General features: G+C 39.6%; 2 protein-coding genes across 5 annotated transcripts in view; both read right to left on the bottom strand.

Annotated features, from left to right (window-relative positions):
* myo6a (myosin VIa) overlaps positions 1–4,325 on the bottom strand; it is a 232,260-nt gene extending 227,935 nt beyond the window's left edge. The window contains exon 1 of the mRNA XM_041805103.1: positions 4,156–4,325. The gene's annotated coding sequence lies outside the window, so the exon portion shown is untranslated. The remainder of the gene's footprint in view (positions 1–4,155) is intronic.
* A 4,769-nt stretch (positions 4,326–9,094) lies between these two features.
* Positions 9,095–20,005, bottom strand: part of senp6a (SUMO specific peptidase 6a) — a 40,483-nt gene continuing 29,572 nt past the window's right edge. For 2 of the 4 annotated variants that reach the window (XM_041805663.1, XM_041805665.1), the window contains 13 exons: positions 19,669–19,702; positions 17,918–18,106; positions 17,500–17,693; positions 16,995–17,191; positions 16,499–16,615; positions 16,290–16,412; positions 15,744–15,836; positions 15,330–15,661; positions 12,018–12,106; positions 11,805–11,890; positions 11,647–11,715; positions 10,590–10,740; positions 9,096–10,126 (listed from right to left, as the gene is read on the bottom strand). In XM_041805663.1, the coding sequence (XP_041661597.1) occupies positions 9,890–10,126; positions 10,590–10,740; positions 11,647–11,715; positions 11,805–11,890; positions 12,018–12,106; positions 15,330–15,661; positions 15,744–15,836; positions 16,290–16,412; positions 16,499–16,615; positions 16,995–17,191; positions 17,500–17,693; positions 17,918–18,106; positions 19,669–19,702 (1,911 nt within the window). In that variant the 3' untranslated portion in view covers positions 9,096–9,889. Of the gene's footprint in view, positions 10,127–10,589; positions 10,741–11,646; positions 11,716–11,804; positions 11,891–12,017; positions 12,107–15,329; positions 15,662–15,743; positions 15,837–16,289; positions 16,413–16,498; positions 16,616–16,994; positions 17,192–17,499; positions 17,694–17,917; positions 18,107–19,668; positions 19,703–20,005 lie in introns of all 4 variants that reach the window. The other 2 variants (XR_005992862.1, XM_041805664.1) reach the window with 2 other exon arrangements.

Here is a 20,005-nt window from a genome sequence, read left to right as displayed (position 1 = left end):
TGTGTTCATGTACAGTATATATCCTGTGTATCAATGTTCTTACTTCATATATTGGTCGATAAATCCCATATCAGTCGGGCTCTAATATCAACTGTAAAATTTGTCCATATACACCAATAAATTAGTGGAGTTCTAGGCTGGGCCAATAGACCTATGTAAGTTGAGAACTTGAGATCTTTTTCTTTATTCATTCTTATTCTTTAAATTTTAAAGTGTGTTTTAAGTAAGAAAAGTTTTTCTTTTTTCATCCTCAAACCTAAAATTGTGTTAAAAGGACAGAATTTTTAGTCATTTAAAACATATCTAAATATCGGTATCAGCTAAAATGAATCTGTAAATATCTGCATATCAGATATCGGCAAAAATCCAATATCGTGCATCCCTAGCTGGTTTTAATGTAGAATGATTAATTTAAAAACATTCCTGGATCCAGACGGTGATCCCAACTCAGCCCACTCCCAAAATTTAATTCGCCGATTACTCCCTCCTCGATGGGATGGAAACACGGTGAGGCAAAGCACTGGCTTCACTACCTGTGGACTGTCATGGCGGAAGCACCCATGGTCTCACCAGATGACTGGAAGTCATGTCAGAGGGTGAATATTCCTCTATTCCTCCCAGCATTGTGAGTATACAATTCGCTGTCTTTCTCTCTGTTACGCTCCGACTCGTCTTTCAAACTCTATAAACTCCAAAACTTTGAATAGAAACACACCCAAAAATGCTGCTGGGATTGAAGTCACTCATGTCCGCCATCTCCTGGTGTGAAGTGGTAACAGCACAGACCTCCACCATTAGCCCTATCTCCCAATAGTACAGAATCCTTTAAAAAATTCCTGGATCCAGACGGTAATCTGGATCAGTCTGAAAATCTAATCAGTTCTTCCTTATGCCATTTCTGATATTTCCTGAAAATTTCATCAAAATCCGTCCACAACTTTTTTAGTTATGTTGCTAACAGATAAACTAACAAACCCTGCCGATCACATGACCTCCTTGTGGAGGTAAATATCGGTATCGGCTAAAATGAATCTGTAAATATCTGCATATCAGATATCGGCAAAAATCCAATGTCGTGCATCCCAAGCTGGTTTTATTATAGAATGATTGATTGCTTGTGTTTGGTGGAAAATACAAAAGATGGGAATTGCAATCGCAATACTGGGGAAAAGAATGGCAATTAGATTATTTTCCCAAACTGTTCAGTCTTAATGCATTCAATTACATCGTGACCAATGCAATGAAAAGACGTCTAGCCATGGCTAACTTGCAGCCCTTGTCCCCTCACACTTCAAACTACCCTCCTTTCTAGCACAGATCTAACCCCCTACCCCTAGATGTGAATCTAAACATATGTGCAGGGATGAGTGGGACTGAGCCCAGATCTCCTCTGTGCCGACTACAGTCAGCAGGAACTCCTTAATTTGAGAATGAAATAATCCCAGAGATTAAAGGTTATAGCAGTGATACTCAACGTGTGGCTCTTTTATGTCTTAATCTTAAATATTATTCCCCCAGAAAAACTTAAAGAAGGGAAACTTTTCTGGCCTTGTTCACCATTTTTGCCACTTTTCACCCATTTAAACTACCCATTGTCATGAAATAAAACTTTTTTCCTACTTTTTTTTCAAATTTTTGCCACTTTTTCCCAGTTTTTGCCACTTTTATCCCATTTTTGCCCTTTTTCACCATTTTTTTCTTCCCATTGTTACCCATGTCAGCTACCTTTAGTCAATGAATACCACTTTTTCCTTAGTTTTTGCCCATTTTAACCACTTCTTTTTAACACTTTTATCCCATGTATGCCCTTTTTTTACCATTTTCTGCCAATTTTCACCCATTTAAGCTGCCTTTTGCCAGTTAATACCACTTGTTTACTCTTTTTTGCCCATTTTTTTATCCCATTTTGGCGCTTTTTTGCCACTTTTCACCCATTTCAGCCTGCATTTTGCCACTAAATTTTATCCCATGTTTGCCATGTTTTTCCTCATTTTTGTCACCTTTTATCCCATTTCTGCCCTTTTTCACATTTTTTCCCCCCCTGCTATCTTAAATGGTTTAAGCTATATTTAGTCTTTAAATACTACCTGTTTCCTCTTTTTTTGCCCATTTTTGCCACTTCTGTTTGCCACTATTATCACATTTTTGCCATTTTTTTGCCATTTTTCACCCATTTCAGCCATCTTTTGCAACTAAATACCACTTAGTTCCTATTTTTTGGCCATTTTTGCCACTCTTGACTGCTTTTTTGCTCATTTCAGTCGCTTTTTACTCATTTTTGTAACTACGTTTTTGCCACTTTTGGACCATTTTATGCCACCTGGTTCTCACTTTTTGTCACTTCTCACCCATTTTTGCTACTTTCTGAGGCTTTTACCACTTTTCCTCCCCATATTCACCCATTTTTGTTGCTTTTTGAGCATTTTTGCCAACATTAACTTATTGTTCTTGCTACTTCAAGCATATTTTCTCACTTTTCACCACTTTGATTTTGGCTCGTGCAAAGGTATTTTTCAACAGTTTGGCTTTTTGGTTGAGCTGGATTGAGTAACACTGGGTTATTGGATGCAGCACCCCTGGGATTATGTGTTTGTATTCCTGCAGGTGACCTCCTGTAGTCCGTCTGGTTTAGCCATGTCATTTGATCTGAACTAAATTAAATAAAACGGTAATCCTCCATAGAGCCTTGTCATTATAACTAGATAATCTCCTGTTGATAAGCATGTCACTGTTAGTGGTTCTTACTGGTATGTCTTATCAACATCACCTTGTCCCACCCATTATTTCACTTTAAATTATACTGACATTTCTTAAAAACCCAATATAATTCTCAGCTACAAGTCAAGCACTGTGTGGGATTAGTAAAGATGGTACAGACTCCATGTGCAGCCTTAAAGACACAACACAGTGTGCTTTTAGGGAATGTCAGACAAGTCTGGAGTGTCTTTCTGAGACTAGAATGATCATTATGGACACCTAAAAAGCAGCTTCAGCATAAAGAACAGGCTCAGGAAAAACACAATAAGCACAGGGAGCTCTTATGTAATCACACAGATAAAAACCACAGCCATGACTGAGCTTGTTCCCTGCATCCTGACTTCACAGGATGCCACATTATTCTTCATCATGGTTCAGGCAATAATATCACAATGGCCAATCCACCACCACCGACCGGCCTGGGCTTTTTTTTTTTATCATGCAAAACATGTCCATTGATTCTTGTTCTTCTTCCCAGGCTCAGCAGCAGTGTGGGCAGGCCGCAGTCGTGCTCGCATTGTGAGATCTGACATATTGGAGCTGCTGTACAACAACACAGCCTCTCATGTCATGTACGCACCAGTGAATCCTTCACCCAGCTGCCAAGCCAAGCTCCCGTCGCTTTTGAACTCCCTCTAATGTAATGAGCCTTGTGCTAAATGCTCGTCCTGATATGTGCAGAGCTGAAGCTGTGTAAACACAATCTCACGATGCGCCAAACCTCATCTAAAACACGTCACATTCTAACATGGCGTTGATTTACGGCCACCTCAACAAGTTATGGACGATGAATCATCACTTTTCTAATCCAGGATATTTCTAACTTTAATTCGGCGTATGTATGATCCAGAAAATATCCCTCCGTTTAAAGCATTTAACTTTTAAATCCTGTTCGCCGGGTTTGTCCTCACTGTTCTGTGGTGCCAGCTGGTGCCGATGGCAGCGCTGGTAAGCGCCTTAAAAAGTTGGAGCTATGCTCCAATTAAAGCAAGCACAGTCAATTCTTCAGAGCCGAATTATTACCCGTCTTCTTACTGTTTAATACATGAACACAGCAAAGTTTTCGTTTAAGGTGTCTGTGCTTGTGATTGAAAAAACATTAGGTTTGCTTTAATTTGAACGGAGTCTGGCGCAGACTCCTCTGAACAAAGCTAGACAAATCGGAGCTCGATTTTTGTTGATAAAAACATTAAATCTGCAGCCTCCGAGTTTCAGTATAGAATAAATAAAGTTAGTATTTTATTATTAGATAATTAGTTGTTACGTGTCAGAGCTCTCGGCCGTGTGGTGATGCTTTTCCAGCCACAATGCGTTGACAGCCTCCCTGCTCCGCGCTGTAGCCGCGTCAGCTAGCTCAGTCCTCCCCAATGAAAGCACACGGCTGTCGGTGAAGCTTACCTTGCTCGTGCGTGAATTCCAGCAACTTCTTTACAGATTATTGTGTTGTTTTCTTTATTTTACAAAATCCCAGGAATCAAGCGCACGTCCCGCACAAGCCGGGTGTCCGTTGATGATAGGTGTCCTCTCCGGCAGCCTGGGCCGAACTCTCCCCGCCCTGCAGCCTCCGACTCCCGCAGCAATCCTGGGAAACTGCCCCGTGACGTCACAGGCTGGATAAATACTCCCCGTCTGACTGAGTCTGTCTGCAGGGGGCGCTGTTCTTATCAGGAGGTGGTGGTTTGGATAACTCACGCTCTGATGCACAGCGGAGCATCCAAGGTGGGACCACGCGAGCCCCGGCAGTTCGAGGCTCACGTGCAGGAGGATTTTTAAAGGGGCGGCAGGGATGGAGGAAGGTAGAGATAGGGGAGACAGGGGGCGGGTGCATCGGTTATTGATTACTGAATGAACAATGCCACTAAAAAACGGTTTTGTTTTTTTAATCAACTTTTTTATAAGACTGTGGAAGAAAGGCAGAAGTCTGACTTTAATCCCATGATTGGAAAAAACAAAAGTTGGATCTCAAAAAAAAAAGAAAGGATCAGTGGCCTGAACGACATCCATACTCCTCACACTGGTGGCGTTTTAAAGTTTCGCCCTTATAAATACACATTTGGATCAGTTTAAATAAAATATATATATATATATATATGAAACATTTTTTTTCAAAGGCTGTAAATTTATGGGAAATACTTGAAATGTTTTTAGAAAGCTGGATCATTTCAATATATAAACTTGAAAATTCAACTAAAGAAAGTCCTAAAAATGTGACATTTAGAGCCATATATTTAGAGAAACCACACTGAACAGTGGTTAGATAGCAACTGAGGTACATTTTAACCATTTGTTTTTTTTTAATTTAATTAATTAATTTTGTTTTTTTATATTGTATTCTTTTATTTTGTTCTGTTTTATTTTATTCTATTCTATTTTTTTATTTTATCTTATTCTATTTCAGTTTGTTCTGCTTTATTGTATTTTATTCTGTTTTTTAATTTTATCTTACTCTATTCTGTTTTAATTTTATTCTTTTCTATTTTATTTTGTACAGTTTTATTAAATTGTATTCTATTTTTTAACACATTTTATTCTTTTTTTATTTTTGTTATTCTATTTTATTTTGTCCTGCTTTATTTTATTCTATTCTATTTTTTTGTTATTCTATTCTATTTGATTTGATTCTATTTCATTTTTATTTTATTTTATTCTATTTTATTTTGTTCTGCTTTATTTTATTTTATTCTATTTTTTATTTTATTCAATTTTTTATTTTATGTTATTCTATTCTATTTGATTTGATTTGATTATATTTTATTTTTATTTTATCTTATTCTATTTGATTTTATTTTATTCTATTCTATTTGATTTTATTTTATTCTATGTTTTTTTATTTTATCTTATTCTATTCTATTTTATTTTGTCCTGCTTTATTTTATTTGATTTTATTCAATTTTATTTTGTTCTGTTTTATCTCATTTTATTCTTTTTTAATCTTTTTAAATTTTTTCTTATTCTATTCTTTTTTATTTTTTTTTACCCACGCCGATGAAATCGGCAGGGGTTATGTAAAGGGCTCTGTATCTTTCTTTTTCTTTTTTTTTTGTATGTGTACAAGATAACTTGAGAACGGAAAGTCGGATCTTCACCAAACTTTCAGGGAATATTGGGATAGAGACAGGGAAGAATTGATTAGGTTTTGGTGATTATCTGCACACCCGTTTGGTTTTTCTCGGACTTTGAAATTTTGAACACCATAGTTATCAATGGGAGCGTGAGTTCCTCGGTGGCGCTGCTTAGGCGTGGGTCTGCCACCTCAGACGGCCATTCTAGTTTTATTTTATAAATGACAGAACCTTTGTGTAGTGGGAATGTTGTCTTGAAAATATTGTACAAAAAAATCTGAACTTTTCAACCTGATGGACCGAGGAGAAAATCAGTGGTCTAACCAAATATATCCTCTATAAGTAGCAATCATGTTTTTACCCTTAGATGTGAAATATTTCCCTTTGTGAGTCACCTTCGTTGGCAAACTGGCCTTCTTCACTCTTTGTGTTTTGTATACCTTTGATTTAAATCAAGTTTTTCCTTCTCTAAATGCCTCTGTCGTCTCTGTTGTCGGTGCCACACTAAGCTGTAATACTTTAATGAAGGTGGGATTAACAGGGATGATGTCAAAGACAACAACAATGGTGCTAATCTGTCTGCTGCTGCTCCGTCCTCTGCAGACAAACGTGTCCAAAGACCCCAGGAGGACGCTGAGGGGGTCCAGGGCATTCAGACTGTCTGTTAATTCATAGAGAAATACCTTAAAAGTTCAGCTGTTTTAACCCGTATATGTAACCTGAATAATCAACACTCTTATCAAAGCAACAAATACATGTTTTATTTATTTGTGCTTTAAGATAAAGCTTTCTTAAAAATGTAATCCCATTAAAACAGAATTTGCTTCTTATAAGTAATGTTAACCGTGTTGATGGAGACACTGAACTGAAAGATGAGGAAAGTAATGTCAGCTTCATAGCTGGGTCATAATGTGCAGAAACATCCGGAAATAAAGCAGAAGAAGCAGAGACGACTTTAGACAAGAACAGAAGAACTATCACAACAGATAGGTTAACGTGGCCAAACATGGGTAAAAGGTGGCTAAAAATGGGTTAAAGCGGGTTTTAAATGTGGCAAAAAGTGTCCAAACAGTGGTTTCACAGTGACAAAAAAGTTGCAACAAAGTGGTTAAAAAAAAAAAAAAAAAGTGTCCAAGGTGATTTTAAAAATGTTGCAAAAATGGGGAAAAAAGTGTCCAAACAATTGCAAAAGTGGGCAAAAGATGGCTAAAAATGGGTTAAAAATGGCCTAAAAATCATTTTTTAAAATATGGCAAATTTGGGCAACAGGTGGCCAAATAAAGTTAAAAAAAAGGGGGGGAGGAAATGTGTGTGCCAACAACAACAGTGTCCAAACAGCGGGTTTCCAAATGACAAAAGAGTTGTAATGAAGAGGTAAAAAAAAAAAAAAGTGTCAAAAGTGATTGCAAAAAGGTGGTAAAAAGGGGTCAAATGTGATGAGAAAAAAACTGCAAAAAAGGTCAAACAACAGCCAATTAAGGCAAAAAGTGGCCAAACAATAACAATAGGGGCACAAATTGGTTCAAAGCTGCAAAAAGGCAGTAAAATGGGCTTAAAAGTAATGGGAAAAAAGCCAAACATCTGCAAAATGGGTCAAAACCAGCAAACAGCAGCAGCAAAAATGCCCAAAAAGCAGCAAAATGTGTTAAAGGTACGAAAAGAAATGGGCAGAAAAAGTTGTTCTTTTGGTCAAAAGTAGCATTCATAAATAATCTCAACACCCAAAACAGAAAAATCAAAAAGTTAGAACATCCTGAGACCGAGACAAGACCGAGTCAAAATGCTCGAGTCCAAGACAAGACCAAGACCTTCAAAATGTGGTCTTGAGATCGAGACCGGTCTTGAGTACTACAACTCTACTCCCATCTGCTGAGAAGCTTTATGGAGATCCTGATCTCCTTTACACCATCCCACAGTGAAACCAGAACCACCAGAAACTGGTTTACTGACCTTTGTATTACTGGGTTTGATGGGCCAGCCAACTGGTCTGACCAGAACCCCATAGAGGATCTCTGGAAGACGAGAGACTCAACAGCCCAGACCAGCTGAAGGCTGCTATCACAGCGACCTGGGCTTCAGAACCCTGCAGCAGGACCACGCCGCAGCAGGAAGTCATGAAGAAGGAGGTCAGACCAAGCACTGAGAGATAAATGAGGATTTAACAGAAGGTCATCTGTTCTGGGTTATTGATGCTTTTTTAGAGGAGTTTTCTAATATTTAGAGAAATATTTAGAGCAGCAACCATCCTTTAAATATGCCAGTTCTGGACGCTCGTGGTTGCAGGCACCTAAACTCTCAGACTCTCTTTTTGACCTTTGGCCCATTCACCAGTTCTTTTAGCACAGATAGAAATCCTTAACTTCAGTGTTCTGACTTTTCTCCTGATCAGAATTTCTTCTCTTCCCTGTAAACCTGACATTCCCATCATCCTCCACTCTGCCTCCTCCTCTATAAACACTCAGAGCAGCTATTAATAAGCAGTTTAATATTTAATTTGATAGAGATTCACTGATTGAGCTCTTTAAGTGGAATGACAAAACAACAGTTCAGGAGTCATGAATCTTTTAGCGTTCAGTAACTCAACGCCGCGTGAGTCTCTGTTTGGAGAAGTCGTCACTCAACACCCGTCTGAAAGCGGAGAGCAGCTCGTCATAACGAACCGTCTGAGAGATAAGAATTCTGGGGCCCAAACTGGGGGCCAGCAAAATCATGGTCCATTGTAAAGTTAAGCTGTGGTGTTTTAGATTTAACCTGAATAATAACCACTCTTATCAAAGAAACACATTTTAATTCATTTGTGTAGTAAGAAGCCCTCTTAAAAATGTACATCCTTTTGTTAAAAACAGAATTAAAACATGTTAAAAGTAGCTAAAATAGGTTAATAATGGCAAAAAATAGTTGGAAAGGTGCTGAAATTGGATTTTAAAACTAGCAGAAATGGGGTAGAAATGCCAAAAAAAAGATAAAAGTGTCAAAAATGGTGGGAGAAAGTGATGAAAACAATTTAAAATTTGGAAAAATTGGTGTAAAGTAGCAACAGTGTCATTTGAAAAATATTCTCATTTTTTAAGGTATCTGGAGACCCCCTCTCAGTCTCAGGACCCCTGCTAAAACCGACCTGTGGAAACGGGACCTTCAGGAGATTTGCAGACTTCACAAATCATCACAGCACCACGCTGGAAGTCTCTGAGCTCTTCAGGACGACCCGTTTAGGAACTCAGATGTTTGAGACGGCATGGACGGGTGAGACTTTATATACCTGTGGGTCTGATTGAAACACGGTGTGGACAAATATTAGTGCAAAAATGTAAAATGATCTCTCCTCACTGACATGAGGCATTTCCCTCCTGTAGATAGTCCAGGTTTGACCAATTTTTATTTCTTTACATTAATAAATATGCACAATAAGCACTTTGAAATAAACATCTGGAGTCCTTTGTCAGAGCATCTCTGGACCTACAAATGAGGGAAATAAATTCTAAACATTTCCAAATAAAACAAGACTTTCCGACAGCACAAATAAAAGCTAAGGCAAAGGAAGTGCTCTTGCATCTGTGGTTTCTTTTAATGCTGAATTCACCCACTCCACATGAAGAGACACAGAAAGCACTGAACTACGTATGTGACTCGAGAACTGGAAGTCAGCTCTCTGAGAACAGTCTTTTTTTTTTATTGTTCCTCACATGTGGATCGATAACTTACAAAGGACAGCAACTTCCTCTAAGCAGTCTCTTTAAAGTCTTTGTTTTCCTCTACACAACTAGAAAGCATCAAAAATAAGGATGCAAGAGCGCCACAGTATCTTCTGCACGGATCCTCCTGGAGAGAAGAACATCTATGAAAACATAAGTTAACGGGCCACTTAATGACTGAAAATTACAAAGGCAGCGGGAAAACTCCAGCATATTTACACGTTTATTTCTTACAAATCTTAAAGGAGTTGAACGTCTGTGGGTATGGAGGGAGTTAAGGACCGTTCCAGACACGGTAAAGGAAAACCAGCAGCATACAATCAGGCTCTGTCCTCTTACTGGACCCCACAAGGGAGGATGAGGAAGAGGGCGGTGGTTTCAGGGGCTGATGGGAAGGTTGGAAGGCCGGTCTGTGGACCCAGAAGTCTCTTGGATGTCGGGCTCTTCGGATGAACCACAAGGAGCCTCGTCCTGATCCGACTCCTTTTTGTCCGGTTCTTGTTGCTCTTTAATCCTCAGGATCAGATCCTTGATCTCCTCACGCTTCGTCTTCATCCTCTGCTGAGGAAACCACTCAGACAGATTCACAGGGAGGCTGAAACTCACGATCGGATTCTGGAAAAAAAAGACAAAAAGGCTTTAAAATTAAAGTTTGGGGCGCTTTTACAGCACTGTCCTAAAACTGCAGAGCCCCAGACGTGGCATGGTCAAAAAAAAAAAAAAGAAAAAAAGGAAAAGAAATTGTGGCCACAATATAGCAAATATGACGTGTGCAAGAAATACTAATTCATGGCTATGAAATACTAAATTGTGGCCACAAAATATTAAATTGTTGCCATAAAATTATAATTCTTGGCCATAAAATTCTTCTTCTTTTCTTTTGTCTATGTTATTTGAATCCTCTGACAATAGTCTGTTCAAAAACATTTGAATTGTACTCTAACTGTTGATGACTTGAAAAATATTATGACTGTCATTTGCATTGATATTTAGAAAATCAGAGAAAGACGTCGTTTGCATAATAATGTGGAACGCGGTGTAAAGGACGGGAAAGTCTGAATGAATCTCCTTTTCTCACCTCGAAGAAGCTCTCCACGTACTGCAGGATATAAACGCCACAGTCGCTGAAGTTATCCTGCTGAGGCACGCGTGGGCTCGAGCCCTTCATCACATCCTTCCCAAAACTCCTCTGAGTCCCTTTACGCACCTCCCACTCCACCTCCAGGTACCTAAAACAAACACATAGTCTCAGATCCACAAAGACAAAATACACTATATGGACAAAAGTATTCAGCCACCTCACCATTACACCAAAACAGACTGTACTGGCATTGTATTCAAAAAGAATTCACTAGAATTCACCATGAAAATTTCTGGAAATTTAAGGGAATTTTTGCAGGAATGTACTTGGGAATGTTTAAAATATTCTAATGAAATTTGAGAGATGTTTGTTTTGGTGAGTTTCAGTGGAAGTTCTGGGGGAAATTTGCTTGAATTTGTTTTTGACGGCATTTTTTTGGAAATTTGCTACTTTTATTTCAAGATTTGGGGAATTTGGATAGGATTTTTCTATACTTTTGGAGGTAATTGGGGCAGGGGATCCTTTGAAGTTCTCAAGAGTTTTCATGGAAATTTAATGGATTTGCATTTTTATTTTTTGGAGGGAAATGATGAGCAATTTTAGGGGGAATCTGCTTAGAAATTTGAGGGAATTTTTCAAAAATGTTCAGGAAATCCTACGGGATTTTTTGAGAAATTTTATTGGAATGTTTAGGTTTTATAGTAAAGATTCACTTAAACATTAGGGGATTTTTGAAAGAGTTTTGGGGTATTTGGGGTACCTAAAATAAACACATACTCAGTCTCAGAGACACTTAGACACATTTAAGCCGTGTGTTTGAATGAAACTAAACATAGATTGTGATCTCTCTCAGAGGAGGGCTTTAATTTTGACGTTTTGTTCTGGGTGTCTGCTTCTTTTTGTGCAGGTTATTGTTGTGTTATATCAGGGGTGACTAAAGACAAATATCAGGATCACAATGATGATAATTCTGAGACAATGTAAGGCTTTTCCTCCTCAGAATTATGGGTAGTCGAATGTTTAAAACCTGTGCCATGTTTGGAGGAACACTCACTCTCTGAGAGTTTTGACCACGGTCGACCGCGTCGGACCTCGCAGGGAGTCCATGATGAGGATACAAGGCCTGCAGGAGAAATCACAGGAATGTCAATCACTCAGGAGCTGGACAGCAGCACCACCTGCTGGTGAAGAGGCAGAAGTACGGAGACTTACTGTTTGCAGAGGTTTTGTTTTGAGGCCAGAGTCGAAGCGTAGTCGAGAGTGTCTTCAGCCAGAGCTCCGTCCTCACTGCACTCATCCTGGAATCACAAACATAATACGGTTTACTCATGCTCTGCATTTTCACTGAATCCTTCACTGACATTCCAGTTTATGGAGAGACCAAATAAAAGATGCTGAATTGAGGAAGTAGAGAGGATGGCGTACATGGCAGGAGCTCTGGTCATCAGAGAAGGTGTACGTGTCGTCATCTCCTTTCCCTGAACCGTAGTTAACACTGATTCTATGTAACTCACCTAAAAACACACAAAAAAAACACATTTACAATGTTATTTATGATGGACCATGTTCAAACCTTTTCTGTCTTCTTTAAGAGACAAAAATCTGAAAAGCATCATGTGTGAATTTTGAGGTCGAGAGAAGGCCGAGACAAGGAGACAAGGCCGTCCATAAGGAGGGATGAAGGGGAGAGCTTTCTGGGGCCCAGCCAAACCAGGGGCCCATGGAGGTCAGCAAAATCATGGTCTATTGTAAAACTAAGCAGTGACATCCTTGTTTTATATTTAACCTGAAAAAATAACCAGTCTTATCAATGAAACAAATCTCTTTTTAAATCATTTAGCCCTCTTGAAAAAAAAAAAGAAAGAATTAAAACAGGTTAAAAATTGAACAAGGGGTTAATAATCACAAAAAAATGGTGCAAAAGGTGGTGAAGTTCGACCTTAACAATAGCAGAAATGGGTTAGAAGTGGCAAAAAATAACCAAAAAAAGGCAAAAATGGGCATAAATAGTTGTAAAAGGGAATTTAAAAGTGGCTGAAATGGCTTAAAATTGGCAAAAATGAGTGGAAATTTGTGAAGTGGGATGAAAAATTGATATAAACTGGCAAAATAGTGCTAAGTGAGAAAACAAATATGCAGAAATTGGTCAAACTGGTAAAAATGGGCATATCAGATAGTGAAATATGGTTAAAATGGGAAAATTGGGCATAAAAAGTGGTAAAATGGGGTTAATAGTGGCAATTATGGGTCAACAGAGGCATCGTTTGGTGTATGTGGCAAGAAGTGTTTTAGAAGTGGCAAAAACAGGCAGAAAAAAGTGGTGGAAATGGATTAAAATGGGAAAAATAAGTGTTAAATGGCAAAAATGTGTTAAAATTTGTGGGAAAAATGATGAAAACTGGTTAAAATTTGGCAAAACTGGTGTAAAGTGGCAACTCTTGAGACCCTCTCTTAATGTCTACCGACCCCAAGGTTGGAAACCACTGGTCTAGAGAAGAGTCTCCACAGCACAGAGGTGGTTTAATCAGGACGTTCTTGTTTGAAGGTTAAATAAACAAGGTTAAAAAGCAAAGCAGACAGCTAGTGTCAGATTTAAGGGCTTAACAACAACAGTGGTTCTCACTGCTGCAGACACTCAGCCGTCTAAGGGTGCTTCCACACCTGGATCACTGGAGATGAAACTAAGGGTGTTCCTTCTTTAAACTGGTTTGAATGGAGAGATGTGAACACAAAAACTAAACTCTGGAATGGAATAAGTGAGCTGGGACTGGTAAGAAGACGTGGTCTCAGCTCGATTACATCAAACTCTGGAGCGATTTGTTCGCAGTAGGGCTGAAACGATTCCTCAAATAATTCGAGTGACTTGATTCAAAAAATTCCTCGAGGCTAATTATCTGCATCGACACGTCGCTTAAATCAGTCATGTATCCATATACGCCCGTATAACGGTTATTTATGTGGCATAATGTATTTGTTTTCACTGTTATTATCACGTAACAGAAAATGCTCTGCAGGTAGAGAGAGAAGATGATGCATTCATGTTCAGGCACTCGTCCTGCTGTGTTTGTTATGCATCCACTGGCTGTACAAAAATGGCAGATACAACACTATGCCAACATTGTAACGATGTTTTATCATTTAAAAGGTTTAAATAAAGAAAAACAAAGTTTTCTACGGAAAGTGAAAAGCCAGGTGTCAAACTAAAGGCCAAACCCGGCCCACAATTTGATCAGATATTTCTGTTCTAACTGGCCCATCAGTATGAGGTCTGCAGATTTCTTCAAGTATAAAAATGTGAACTTATGCTTGATGGTTTAAGATATCCTTGTTAAGTCACAAAATCTTAAAAAGTAAGGAGTAAAATTATTTAGATAAGAAGTCAGGGATGTTGGAAAAGAAATTAGTTGTGTTTTAATTTCCTATTTTCCATTTAGCATCTCACAATTAGGATTCAAACTTAGGATTTTGACTTTTTAATTTCATACTTAGAACATTTCAACTCATAATTTTGACTTCTCATATAATATTTAGAGCTTTAAGATTCATAATTCTACTTTTCATATTTTGACTTTTAATTTCATGATTACACATTTTATTTCATATTTTGACCTTGTAAACTCATGATTTCGACTTTCTTTCTAATATATTTGCCTTTATGAAACATTATATTTCAATTTCATGTTTTGACCTTTTTGAACTAATAAATTTACTTTTCTCAGGTTGTGAGCCTTTAAACTGATCTTTTTAACTTCTTAAATGTCAAAATCATTTATCATCAGCGCTAAGATTTTTTTATTACAGGTGAAATGAGGTTGACAGTTTCTGGTTAAAAAGGTGACCCTGTTAGGCCCTCAGGTTAGTCTTGAATCCAGAATCCAGCCCCTGCTGTGATGGAGTTTGACAACCCTGCTTTAACGGGTGCAAATATGCTGATCTCGGGCACACAGATGATCCACTGGTTTAAGGCGCGCACACTACGCGGACAGATTGGGTTCAAATCTCACCTGTGGCCTTTTGCTGCATGTCTCTCCCCACTCTCTTTCCCGTTTCCAAGACTATCCACTGTCCTCCTCTATCCACTAAAGGCATGAAAAAAAAAGAAACATGCTGATCTCTGAGATTATGCGCAGCCTGCGCCACTCGCTCTGCAGTTTGTGTCTGAAGACTTCAGGGGATTTTACAGACTTCACTGATTAACCCGACAGTTTTATAGAAGAGAGACACGCTTCATGATTCAAGCCTCATTCTGGTGCTTTCTCTTTCTTTCTCTTCCCCGTGTGCATGTCATACGTTTAATTATGACTGATTTGAAATTCAGCGTCCGCACATCTTTTTTACCGCGCATTTTTTTCAAAATCCTTCGGCAACTCGAAGCTTTTATTAAGATTACATTTTGATGATTAGATGCTCGTCAAATAGAAATGTTATTGCTAATGTGACTGAGATAGAGAGAGCAAATAGGTCAGAGCTCATCATCATACAGTTAGGATTCAACTCTAATTCAACCCACAGCTCATTTAGCAGGTGTGCTAACCAGCTGATTAGCACCTAAGCTAGCTCTAGCTAACACTAGCTTGGACTGACTAGCTTCACAGCCTGTCGCTAGTGTGAGCTTTGGCACAACACCGACTCATTTCATCATCAGAATCAGAGCAAATAAACCGAGCTACAGCTGTGAAACTCTGAAATGTTCCAGTTTTACCTCCTTGTGGCACAGTTCAGTAGACGTTAACTCACTCGTGTATTGTTGTTCTGGGTCCGTCTGTCCGTTGCGTGCCGCTGTGGGAGTGTTTGAAGGCTCTTGTCTCCCTGTGACGGCTGAGTTCTCTTTAGGCGGGTCACCATCGATCTGACCTTCTGTTGAGTCCTGGGAGATGCTGGGTAACGGGTCGTCAGAGGAAGCGTCTGGTGACAGAGGCCGACAGTGGTCCGGGATATTCTCCTCTGAGGGGGGGTCTGAGGCTGAGGAGGAGGAGGCGGGTGGAGTCGGACCGTGGTAGAGTGGGTTCTCCTCATATACCGGGCCCGTCAGACCAGGGAAGCAGATGACGGCAAGGTACCAGTGAGCTCTGACAGGACAAAGACATTAGACCAGTTTAGCGGAGAAATTTTAGGAGTTAGTTTGTGTGATAGGTCAAAGTGAGGACTTACGACTCATTAATGGGGACAAAAATGAAGTCCTTCTGGAACAGATCCACATGCCGAGTCCACGTCTTTACCCTGTTGTGCTTCCTTTTCTGGATCCTGGAGAGAAAGATTGTAAGGTTGAAGCATTTAAAAGAAATATCTCACACTGTACAATGCAAAGGTGCATGATGTGACTGTGCTCAGGGGGGGAGTTTAAACATACACCTGCTCCATCCTAGGCTTGACTCAAGCAGAGTCTAAGTCCAGCTGGTGCACAGGGTAGAACGTTAAGTCGGACATACCGTTACACCCAGGCATACTGCCAGCTGGTTCACTGAGCTGCTGGTATTTGAGTCCTCAGTGCTGTCATGGTATCACTATTTCAAACCTCAATACGATACTAAAAATAAATCAACAATATCATCAAACAAACCATAAATTACTGGTCAGGTCAGGTGTGAAATTAAAATCATAAACAGTGTGGCTTAAAAAAAACCCTCTACTGGTGACCTATGACCTTAGCATAGGTAAAAATAATCTGATGTTGAAGATGCTCTGTCGGACACTCACGGCAGGTTGGTGGTGTCCGGTCCGTTCCTCCGCTCTCTCTGATTCAGCCTCTTGTAGAAGAAGGAGCTGAAGACGTGGATTCTTTGTGCATCTTCTTTTTTTAATTTCTCTAAAACTAAATATCTAAAACAGAGACAAAGAAATGTATCACATCAGGATGAAAATGCAGAATAAACCGTGTAAAACTGTTAGATGAGGCTAATCCTTACTTTAAATAAAAGTCTATGATAACGTCGTTGAGGAATTCTCCATCGTTAAGGCAGTGGAGGTCTTCGTTGGTGACAGAAATCCCTCCTTTGGCTGGAGGAGGAGGGTACACCATCAATCTGGAGACAAACAACAGGAAGATAATCTGAGATTATAAATCACCATCAATCTGGAGACAAACAACAGGAAGATAATCTGAGATTATAAATCACCATCAATCTGGAGACAAACAACAGGAAGATAATCTGAGATTATAAATCACCATCAATCTGGAGACAAACAACAGGAAGATAAGCTGAGATTATAAATCACCATCAATCTGGAGACAAACAACAGGAAGATAATCTGAGATTACTAATCAGCATTAACCTGGTAGGAAAACAACAGGAAGTTAATATGAGATTATAAAGAACCATCAATCTGGAGACAAACAACAGGAAGATAATCTGAGATTATCAGTTTGATAGTATAATCCCAGGTGACAGAGGGAATCCTCACTTGATTATTGGTCCAGAGAAAGTGGGCTGCAGGTCCGTCATGTCCTCCTCATCCTCTTCTTCGTAGGTGCTGGTGTGCTGCCGGGTGGCCATACGTGTGCGTGTCTGCATGGTGACCGGGGTAACGGTGGCCACTGGAGCAACCTTGGTGACCAGGGAGACGTGGGTAACTTTAGGAGAGGTTTGGGCCGGGTTCTGCTGCAGAGAGAGAAGAAAAAATTTAACTTTTATCCTGGTGAGCTGAAAACCAGAACATTTTTATGAACTTTTGTTTAATCTGTTTTTGTTTGCTTTAACAGGACAGTTAAAAAACACCATCAGCTGAATATGTCATCATTTCATCCATGAGGCAAAGAGAGTGTGCCTTCATTCAGCTCCTTAACTATGAGCTTTGTCTGTTTCACACAATTTTAATTTTCATATCTTAGAGATGTCAGATTTTTTAACTGAAAATAAACTGATGAGTCAAACAGCGACTGTTACTGAATCGATGTTCCTTCGCCCACCTTCTCCTCCTTCTGTTTGGAGGCCTTGTTGTAGTTGACCAATCGGATGTTGGCTTCCTCGAAGGTCAGCTTGGTGGGGAAATTGTTCAGGTTGTTTGCCCTGCCGATCTCTCCTAGTATGTCCTCCAGGATCATCTGCTCCTTCATCCCCAGGCCGTTCTCAAAGATCAGAACGATGTACTTCTCATCAGACTCTGCATGAAAAGAGCACATGAAGCTCTTGGTAGGGATGCAGCATACCATACAGAAAGGGTTTATTAAAACTCTGCAGCTGAAAATGTTATAAAGAGAAATAATTCAATCCAAACACACAGCTGTGATTCTGACTGTAATCTACAGATGTGAAGACTTAAACTCTGCAGAGTCTAAATAACATAGAGATGCGTTAATATTCACGTGACTGTCGTGTCGTACTCACGATCTCCTGAACAGTCGTACCACTGGCCTCCCTCTTCCTTTGACATGTTGAGCTGCGTACGCAGACGGACGCACTCCTCTGGAGTCGTCTGGAAGAACAAGACCGGAAGTTTCCGTACGCTGCACCACTCACAGCTGATCAGCCCCGCCGCCTGCAGACAAACCTTCTCTACGGTGTTGCGCTCCGAGCCTGAAAACGGATATCAGGCTTTAGATGGACATGCATGCTATAAAAAAAGATCAGGACAATGAGAGTAAAGCAGAAGAATTCCAGAGAGAGTCCAAATACTGACATTAAGAGTGATTTAGTTTGATTCATGTACTACCTCTCTGCATTAAGAGGAGATATCCTGAGGGATTTTTCATCATACTAGAATCTTAGAACAAGCAGGAATGCTATGTGATGCTAGTCATTTACATTTGTGGTCCAGTAACAACTAAAAGGGTGATAAAAACTACAAAAACATGGCCAAGGAAGTCCTCTTGAGGACTAAGTTATTGATCAGGATTGTTGAAACTAAATCACTGGGGCTAGTACGTTACTGCTAAGGATAGGACATGGTTCTGGAACGGTCACATAGGATTAACTCGTGAAATCTTAAGTATTCATGCAACTTTTATCTCATCTTAAAGCTAGATTTTTATCCATTATTGTTGCCTGGTTGTAATGTAGTACTTTGACCAGATAGCAGTGATGCTGACACTGTAAGCTGTCTGCTAACTACCATAAAAAAGTGGTATAACAAACAGTGAGCACTTAAAAACACCTTTATATCTCTTCACTCGAGAAAAGATATGCTTCTTTTTACCTTTAAATGTAAATCAGTGGTGTCCAAACTATGGCCCAGGGGCCAAATGTGGCACGTAGTCCAATTTTGATCGGCCAGCAGCAAATTCTGGATATAAAATGACATATGGCCCACATTTGAACATGGAGCTTGTGCTCTTACTTTCGACACTAGACCGTGCCACCGTGCCAGTTCTGTAAACCAACATCTCAACAAGAAGAATTTATTGATGTGTTTTTTTTTTGACTAAGCTAAGACCATACAGTACAAAGTAAAACTGTTGGCAGTCAGAATAATAACATCTTGTGTCCTAACCCCCTGATGAGTTTGGGTGGCATAGCAGCATCAATAATGTCCCAGGGGCCCCCTGAAATCTAAATGGCATCCCCAAAAACCTGGAATTTGTTTGCCTTGTTAGCCATTAAATCGAGCTTTTAGTGTTAGTTCAGGCAGTATGGAGTCAAGCTCTGATCAGCCCGATCAGCTGATCTAATGCCAGCCCTCATCAGCTGACAGCCAGCTGATTTGCCCTAAGCACGTTGCCTAGCATGTTGCCTTATTCACACTACTTTTGCCTGACCAGGCTCTGCCACTCTCTCTGCAAGCTGCTCTTGCAAAACTCCTCCACCCCAGCTCCTCCTTTATTCTGCCTCTGACTTTATAACTGTTGTGTACCTCACCTTGTGGATATTAAAGTGGCTCCAACATCCTTAAATATTTCTGAAAGTGGCCCTCAGTGGAGAAAGTCTGGACACCCCTGATGTAAATGAGTGTGAGAAATTTGCATTTTCTGCAGAACATACACCCCTAGTGGCTTTGTGTATTTTCTTACAGAAATTCTGGCACATTTTAAAGACTGCAGATGGAACAAATAGGGCTGAACTTTGAATGTTGCGTGATGCTGAAACTGCTCTAACCGTTCTGTAAGCTTTTATTTAATAAATTCACCTGTGCAGGTTCTTACCTTCAGTTTCCAGCTGTATGTTGTCGATGGAAAACTGAAAAGACAAGAAAAGGTGTCTGTTATTTCTCTTCTGTACATTTCTTTTTCACTTAAAATGCTAATTCCTTTGTAGAAATTCAGTTATTTAGATGTGATCAAACAGGTTCTCTGCAGATGACGGCACGCAGCAGTGGAGGGTTCCCCACATAATCACAGAGAAACTCGACCAAACACCATGTTCTGAGCTGATTACAACCATGCCAAACATTCAACATGTGAAAATAAAACATTCTTGAATTTTAAGCTGCTTTTGTGACCTGACTGTAAAATATTTAAAACTTAAAAAAAAAAAAGTTTA

Source organism: Cheilinus undulatus, linkage group 14, assembly GCF_018320785.1.
Source record: "Cheilinus undulatus linkage group 14, ASM1832078v1, whole genome shotgun sequence".
Taxonomy (NCBI): Eukaryota; Metazoa; Chordata; class Actinopteri; order Labriformes; family Labridae; genus Cheilinus; species Cheilinus undulatus.
This window is presented reverse-complemented; position numbering and strand designations above follow the sequence as displayed.